This window comes from Limulus polyphemus, unplaced genomic scaffold (genome assembly GCF_000517525.1).
Source record: "Limulus polyphemus unplaced genomic scaffold, Limulus_polyphemus-2.1.2 Scaffold2972, whole genome shotgun sequence".
Taxonomy (NCBI): Eukaryota; Metazoa; Arthropoda; class Merostomata; order Xiphosura; family Limulidae; genus Limulus; species Limulus polyphemus.
Genome location: NW_013668582.1, coordinates 109,069 through 118,268, shown reverse-complemented (window position 1 = coordinate 118,268; position 9,200 = coordinate 109,069). Strand labels below are relative to the sequence as shown.

At 32.0% G+C, this 9,200-nt stretch overlaps 1 protein-coding gene across 1 annotated transcript in view; it reads left to right on the top strand.

Moving 5' to 3' along the window:
- Positions 1 to 9,200, top strand: part of LOC106468344 (zinc transporter ZIP10-like) — a 29,046-nt gene that overhangs the window by 2,881 nt on the left and 16,965 nt on the right. Inside the window, exon 2 of the mRNA XM_022396677.1 lies at positions 6,202 to 6,838. Within this exon, the coding sequence (XP_022252385.1) occupies positions 6,379 to 6,838 (460 nt within the window). The 5' untranslated portion in view covers positions 6,202 to 6,378. The remainder of the gene's footprint in view (positions 1 to 6,201; positions 6,839 to 9,200) is intronic.

Sequence of the window (9,200 nt, the reverse complement as noted above, 5' to 3'; positions counted from 1 at the left end):
AGACAGCTGATAGTACCATTAGAATATACTGACTTGACAGCTGATACTACCATTAGAATATACTGACTTGACAGCTGATATACCATTAGAATATACTGACTTGACAGCTGATACTATCATTCGAATATACTGACTTGACAGTTGATAGTACCATTCGAATATACTGACTTGACAGCTGATATACCATTCGAATATACTGACTTGACAGCTGATAGTACCATTCGAATATACTGACTAGACAGCTGATAGTACCATTCGAATATACTGACTAGACAGCTGATAGTACCATTCGAATATACTGACTAGACAGCTGATAGTACCATTAGAATATATTGACTAGACAGCTGATAGTACCATTCGAATATACTGACTAGACAGCTGATAGTACCATTAGAATATACTGACTTGACAGCTGATACTACCATTCGAATATACTGATATAATTTTTGTTTGTTTGTTTGAATTTAAGCACAATGCTCCACAATGGGCTATCTGTGCTCTGCCCACCACGAGTATCAAAACCCGGTTTCTAGCGTTGTAAGTCCACAGGCATATCGCTGTCCCTTTGAGGGGCATACTGATTTTAGACTATAAAAAAACCCTACCTTCGAACGAGTTTTACTTTCTACATTTAAAAATTGAGCTTAGTTTTGAAACTACCTTGTCAGGCATAACTTTCATCACTTACTTAGTTTGCGATTAAGATTAAATGTTTTAGTATATTTTTGATTAATGAAAATAATAAGTAATTACTACAACACGTATAGCATTTTAATGCGCATTCTTAGGATATTAAATTAAGTTCGCATAGTAATGCAACGATTTTATTAAAATTTGCCGCTAAGTAAATACATAAAACAATTTTCACTCTTATATGGATGCATTGAAGTTGCATGATTTTGATTTACGTGAATGTCGTATAACTTATGTTTATAAAATTGTTTAACTGTGGACTTGTTTGAGTAGATTTTCTAAGTTTTATTTGTAAACGAACCGATTTCTTCTTTTTAAAAGACTAAACTACCTTATATTTAGACTTCCCGTAAATCTTTCATTTTCATTTGTTCAATGTAAAGAAAGCGTAATATTTTTTTACTTAATTCGAGCCATTTGCCAATCAAACCAAATCTGTCCAAGTGATTCAGTTGAAAGATATCTCCTCGTGTAAACGTATAATTTCTTCATTGTAAACAAGAGAAACTGAAAACACATTCGTTTGTTCTTCGTGTTTGCATTTCTTTGTTAATCTTCGGTGCCAAGATGAGAATCTCAGTTAAATGCTTAAAGAAATACTTCAATCTAGCGTGTAATATGAGTAGGTAAACAGTTCAAGTTCCAATCATAACGATAAGGACTTTAGGTAAGTTTAAAGTACGCTAAGTGATACTATAAAATAACGATATTTGATGCTATTACAAAAGATAACGTTCTTCTCCTTCGATACTTAACACATATAAATTATTCTTTAACATCAGCGTAAGGAATTCCTATAATCATAAATGGTCTTCATGAAAACAAATATCAAAAAAGTAAGAAAGATTAGCTTCTATTGCGTCAAAAGTATTTGGACATCGTTCCTCCATCTACAGATGGGTTTATTCTCAACAAATTTTCACGTGAATCTTATGATGTATTGCCGAATTTCTTCTCCTTCTTTTTTTTAAATAAAGATTATTTAGTTGCAATGGGAAGCTTGCTCAAGTAAAAATGATACGAGAAAAGGAAGTCACGAATCTTAAAGAGGAGTGGTTATTGGTTACAGTATTTGTAGTATCAGTGTACAATACACTTAAGCCTATTTAAAATCAAGTGAGATTAGGGTAGTATACTGAATAAATGGAAGACAATTAGATGTGCTTATGTGAAACATTGGTTAAACCCCCCCCCCCCCCCCCCCCAACCGTGAAACATTCAATGAGAAAAATGATATTTGAAATATGTTGTGAAAGTAAACCCCACGAGCGACATTAAATTAATCACACCGGACGAAAGTGAAAGACTGAAAGCCAGCAGATTCCATAAGTGCAGTTTTAGAGAGGAATTTTTTTTTTCTCAAATATTATATGGAATATTATATGATTTTTATAAACAAAATTAAGGCGATTGAAAAAATTCCAGAAAGTTGAGCAAATCTTCAAAATCTTTGTCACAATGATATCGTTTAATTTAAATATCACAGTTTGATTATTAATTATTGAAATAAGTTGTTAGTGTTAACAACACTCAGACACGTATTGTTTTTACATTATGTGAAGTACAAGTTAGAAATAAAATTTTAGGTTATTTACTTTATATATCTTAAGTGTAAACTGATTGTCTAGTTAAATCTAGGCATATTTCGAATCATTATTAGTTTGGAGTACTACCTTTTTACAGCTGTGAACCTTAGATAACTGCCATTGAACTGGGAAACTTACTACAAGAAAACTATTATAACTTAAATGTTATTATAACCATAATTATAAAAAATTCACATGTCTTTCTGGTCGTTTATCGTATTCTCCTTGTGTAATCCAACATAAATAGTTACATTTTCTCTCAAAGTCTAGCCCAGATGACGAGTTCTCGTATTGAATGAGAGGCCTCTTGGGCATTGACTTGTGGGAAACAAAAGATAGATTTGAAAAGCTATTTACACGCCTTTGCTTTCATATCCGCAATGAACAAATTAAGACGACCGTAGAGAAAAATACACCCACAGTTAACGTGATTTTTATCACAAATTGTAGGCCTATTAGTTTCCTATATTTCACAGTCTTTCATCGTAACGTTCAAAAACAATTCACTGTTGATTAACACATCAGTGCTCATATCAAATTAATATTAACTATGTATAGTTCTGTAACGGTCAAAAATAACACGCCGGTACAACCAGGGATCAACAAAAACAAAAGACAATTTATTAAATTGTAACAACACTTGGAATAAAATGTAGCACTTACCAAAAACAAGGTTAATAAACACGTGTCTGCCCAAGACTGGGTACTAATGTTAATGAACAATAAAACATAAATATTAATTATTTCAGATAATGGAATCGGGCAAAAGAACCTGAAAAAAAGAAAAAATCTAATTGAAAAACAACACAATATTCCAAAATCAATTTTCTATATTAATAACAATATCGAATGACAAAAAGCAATAATTCAATAACTATCTTGTGACTCAGTTTATGAATCTTATGGCAGGGTATTTATTCACAACGTTAGGTCACGAGAGTATATCTCACGTGATCATAAATTTACATAATATTTAGCTACATTAATAATATCTGTATGTCACCGCTAGAGAAGCTGGTTTTAGTTTCATAATACTTACATATTTACTCAAAATAAACGTGATCAGCTAGAAGGTGAGTTAGCGTTTGAATGTAACTAAAAATATATAGATAAACTAAACGATAGAAGGAATAATATATGAACGATAAACAAAACCAAAAGAAATAGAATTCGTTAACTTACAATTTAACTGATAACTTCACTGATTTTTCCTGCTACCTTGTATAGTTTTGAGTATTTTATTTAAATGACCTTAATTAATATAGCAATGTTGAGTTTAACAAAGCCAAACGTAGAAGTTTTCGTCAGCACAAAGATGGAGGTGCTAAATAGATCCTGGGGCACTGCTGGTTACTCAGCAAGCTCGATGGGTAGTCCATCTTGGCAGTTCAATCTCTGGTGTGTTGGCTAAATAAAAGACTTTATTAATAGACACTAGATAAGTAAATTATTTCATAATGAACATCATCTATAAGTCCCAATTCTACTGACTATTGATACTAAGTCATGATTTCTTGAAGCCATTGTTTCAAGATAATTCAGTAACTGTTCTTACGACTGTATTTCCTGCAGTAAGCTATCTTTTTTAAAAAATAAATAACTGGTAATATAGTTCGTGACTGCCAAACTTTGTTGGAAAGTGGCGTGTTTATTTCTGGTTAAGCACAAAACTACACACCACAGGTATCGAAACCCGGTTTTTAACGTCAAAGCCTTCAGAGCTACTGCTGTGCCACTGTGAGATCGAAAGTGGAGTGAGGGGAAAAACTAAGACAATCTAAAATAGTTGTTAAAAAATAATAATGTATGTACAGTACCCGGGAAACAATGGAGGGGGAGGAGGGATACACACCTCTTCTGCGCAATGTGTTTGGCACCTATGATACAATTATTATAACAAGAGTAGATAAATTAATTCAGACATTATATATATATATATAGTTATACTGTAATAAGTGCATTCAATTTAATTAATCACAGACGCAAGGGGCACATATAAAATTAAGTGAACCAATGATAAGAAATATTTAAGATTAGCAATTATGTTGCTTTAAATTTATCAATAAAAGCATCCAATACTTTACTTCAATTTTTTCATTTCTCAAATATTTGTATTCTGAGCTCTGTCTTTCTTCATGAAAATATGATATTTTCTAAGTCTTTATTTGACGATCTCGTCAGAGTATTAGTTAATTAAAGTTACTAAAAGTTCCGGGTCGACCAAAAATACTATTGCATCAAAGAATAAGATCATATTATCACGCATCTTGCCAAACTATCAATTCGGAGTCACGTTCATGATGTTAGGAAAATATGCAAGTTCAAAAAATCAGTTTAACACAGAAATATGAAACCCTCTAACCCAAGCGTTTTCGGTGAAGAAAGATCCACTATTCGAAAGTGCTCGGGTTATTACAGGGTTTCTTATTTTTTGTCTTTAATTTGCATTCACAAATATATTTACGTTCTGTAGCACTAACTATGTCTTAGATTTGTGACACAAAGAAATAAATTAAATACTTTCTACAACTGCATAACAGAAGATCACAATATCATATCAAATACTGTGTTCTTTTAGCACAAAGCTACGTGACAGGCTCTCTGTCCGTTGCGTGGAATCGAACTCCGGATTTTATCGTTGTAAGTTCTTAACCTTACCACTGACCCACCGAAAGAAATATCATAACAAATGAATTTTATAAATCTCTCACATTCCTACCAAAGTTATAACACTAAAATTCGGGGTTCGATTCCCCGCAGTGGCCAGAGCACAGATGGTTGATTGTGTAACTTTGTGCTACAAGTAAACAAACCTTTCTTCTTTTCTTTTCTCCAAACATGGCTATTCACACACATTCATTCTTTATAATACAGCTTGTATTATATATAGCTAACCCCGAAACAAATGTTGATTCGTTAAGCACAAAGCTGCAGAGTGGGCTCTCTGTGCCTTTCTCACCACCGGTATCGAAAACCTGATTTTTAGCGTCGTAATCCTGTAGGCTTACCGCTGAACCACTGGGGGCCACCAATTTGTTTGTTTGTTTGAAGGTAAGCACAAAGCTACACAATGGGCTATCTGTGCTCTGTCCACCACGGGTATCGAAATCCGGTTTTTAGCGATGTAAGTCCGCAGACATTCCGCTGTGCCACTGGGGGGGCGGGGGCTACCGAAACAAAGGAACATGAAACTGTAAATAATACACAGGACTATTATTCGTGAGTGAGCTGTAGTTGCATGACCACTGTACCAGTTTAGCAATATCAATGTTCGACGTATCCAACCCCGTTATCAATGTGCTATAAAAGTTACCATAAAAATTACTCTAAATACAACAAGAATTAGGATTTTAGTATCTTTGTGTGTGTGTGTGTGTGGGGTGGGGTGGGGTGGAAGGCCGCCTATATAGCCAACTCTTTATGTTACAAAAAAAAATTTGTGTGAGCAATCTGCGAATAAATCCTATAAAATATATTTAAATTCTATGAAAAATTAATATGGACTGCGTTTTTAAAGTAATATTTCAGCTCGATCCACCAAAAGAAAAAGAAATATTACAAATCTATCGAAACCAATTTTTGTGATTGTGATACAATCGTATAAAAATAAGTTTGTTTTCATTTTAAAGTAAAGAAATGAACAAAGTATTCATAGCACCTTTCTCTTTTAAGTTATTTAAAATACTTTTTATTATTATTTTCAAGGTATAAAAATGAACAAAATATTCAAAACAAAATTTTCTTTTACTTTTCTTATTTGGATTATTTTTGTATGCACACGAATGGCAACATATTTTTATGTGCAAAATCATGACACCAGTAAAGTATGATGCGATTAATTGTAACATATTATGTATTTGTCACTTGTGTTTCTTCCTCATAATCCACTGTTCCAGTTTATTATTATTATTTAACATTTCAGTTGCTGGGACAAAGAGTGCTAAACCCGTTGTCACCTTAGAAGCGGAAAAGTAATTTTCTGTGGGTATTTTTAACATCACATTCCCACAGGGATAGTGGCAAACACCAACGTCATTCTCTTCTTGGACCCGTTTCTTCTCGCCGTTCTTCAGTTCACGCGCTTTCGGTAGTTTTCGACATGCGTTCTCGAATAACTGAGCTGATTTGTGTATGTTTATTAGTTTCTTGCCTTACATGCAATGCACTGGGGTCAGAAGACCGGTATTATCAACCGCTCCATTATCATCATCGTCAGCGACAATCAAGATCGTTAGTTGAAGAGCATGGCGATCATCCAAGTGCTGTGGAAAAGAAATTTGATCATCATATTTACGTTCAGAAACTCTTCGACAAATATGGCAAAAACGGGGTCATTACATTTAAGGAGTTCAAACAGTTGTTAGACAACCTCGGCATAGGGAAAGTGTTGATAGACCATAATTTAGAACCTCATTTTGACGACCAAATGAGGTTCCATAAAACTGTTGAAAATAATCATCATGAATATGTGTTGATTAAAAAACAGAAAATATCATATGGTCATGAGAGAGAACATGACGATAAAGAGAACGCCAACCTCAGTCGAACCATTACAGAAGGTAGGTATATGAGGTGTAGGCTATAGTTGAATATTCGGAATACTATAGTATTAGTAATACTACCATAAAGTTTATGTATATGAATAGCACCATAACATTAACAGTATGTGTATGACTCAATGCGAATGGTTTTTCTGAATACGGAATAGTCATCTCATTTCAGTTTTATATAAAGTATAATTTAATTACCAACTAAGAAACTTAGAAAGTGACTTGTTTTACATATTTTTGTTTTAATAAACTCGTAATGAGTCATGTACACTATAATACAGCGTTCCACAATTAGCACAAAACAGGCTAGTTACTCCAGTACTATTGAAGCAGTAGTAGTACATTAGGCTAGCTGTTGGGAAAGTGTGTTTAAAGGCGTAGGAACAAAACTTGGCACTAAACGTGTTACCTTCTTATTATGAGTGGGCGATTTTATCGCTATTATTAGTATTAATTATTATTGCAATATTCGTATCGTCCAGTGCTGTAGGAAATACAGTGAAGAATGTGGTTATCAAATGCGTAATGTATTGTAAGTCAGAATCTACACTACGAGTATATCTTAATTATATATTGTTCGTTTGTTGCTAGACATATTAAATAAGTTATAATTATACATGTCATCATAAAAGTCAAATATGACTGAATTTTAGCGCAACAAATCAACTATTCCACGACATGTGCTATTGTTTTCATTCTCACAAATTTCAGGGTAATCCTGAGTGTGAGGAAGGAAGAAGAATTTTTTTATATGACTTGTATCTGTAACTTAAGTTGTGTCAAAGAACTATCACATACAGTTATGCCCATTATTACTAATGTGGATATGAAACATTTGTCAAGAGAATATGATGGGAAATTTGATTTTTTTGTTCTTCATTGTTAAATTTTAAGTAAGACTTAAGAAATACCATTACAACTTACAAGGATAGTTTAGCTTTAAGTTTTTGTCTAGATATTTACTCATTCTGTCACTTATGGTTTAAAAAAAGGTCATTTATTTAGCCTAACTCAAATAACAGATGACTCTTGGACAGTTAAAATTGTCTGGTGTCTTGAAAATCATACACAGAAATCAAATACCTTATATCAAGAAATATTTATTTAAATCAATTTTTATTTGTAAGTAAGCAATTGAGGTTAGGCTCAATTAATACATTTTAAAAAATGAAGACATCATATTTATTTTGAAAATAGATAAGCAACAAGATTAAAGTATCTTGACTCTTAGATAATTGCAGAATAGTTTAATTAAAAGTTTTTACATTTTGTTCTAAATTAGTCTAGATATTCTGGATATGAAAATTCTAACCAGGCTGATATAAGACTGTTTTAAACTTTGTTTTGTTTCTTTACCCACGATTCCATTTTAGCATATGAAAAGTCCTCTTATAATTAACAACTAAAAATCTTCCCATCTTCAAACACTATATGAAAACAGATAATACATTTGTAACAATTCTAAAATTAACTCAGAAAATACAGACTGGATCTACTTAAAACTACCAACAGCATATGACTAAAAACATTTATATATTGAAAATAGTTAATTCTGAAATATTGGGAGCATACATTTGGGATAACATTTCAATTCTAAAAAAAATGTACATTGAAGATACACTGTTAAAATTTTAAGAGTGTAACTTATTTCTGCTGAATTATGCATTTTTCTTATTTTCCTTTGTCATACATAAGAATAGTGAAAATCTCAAGTGTAGGTGAAATCTTAATGATGCAGTATTTTCTCTTAGTTCAAGATCCAATTCTAAAAATCATTAGCATTCATACAGTCATATTGTGATATATCGGTATGCTTTCAAACTTTAAACAAGCATACTTCATTAACTTAATACATTACATATCTGAAGGTGAATCTTGAACAGAGCTTAAGCTATTTCAGTAAGGGCTTTTGTGTTTTGTTGTTGCTATGTGGTTATTTGAAAAGGTTTGAATAATATGGACAACAAATTTAAACTCTGAAATTTAATTCAGATTTAAACTTGTGGAATGATTTGTCTTATTATAGCTTGTACACATAATTTGCATTCCTTTAAACTCACTGGATATGTATTCGCACAAAGAGTTTTATTTAATGTCGTCTATATGTTTTGATTGGTTGGTTTAAATAGCTAACATGACCTTGATGTTGAATACATTTTTAGGAGTGTATAATCTTAATAAATTATTCAATAGTAAGGCTGTTGTAAACTTGAAACCACGGTGCTTATTCATTTCTGATATATATATATATATATATATATATATATATATATATATATATATACTATTAGTAGTTAGTATATTATTATTATTATAACTATTATTAGTTGTACGTAGTAACTAAACTAACGTATATATTAGTTACTTCGTT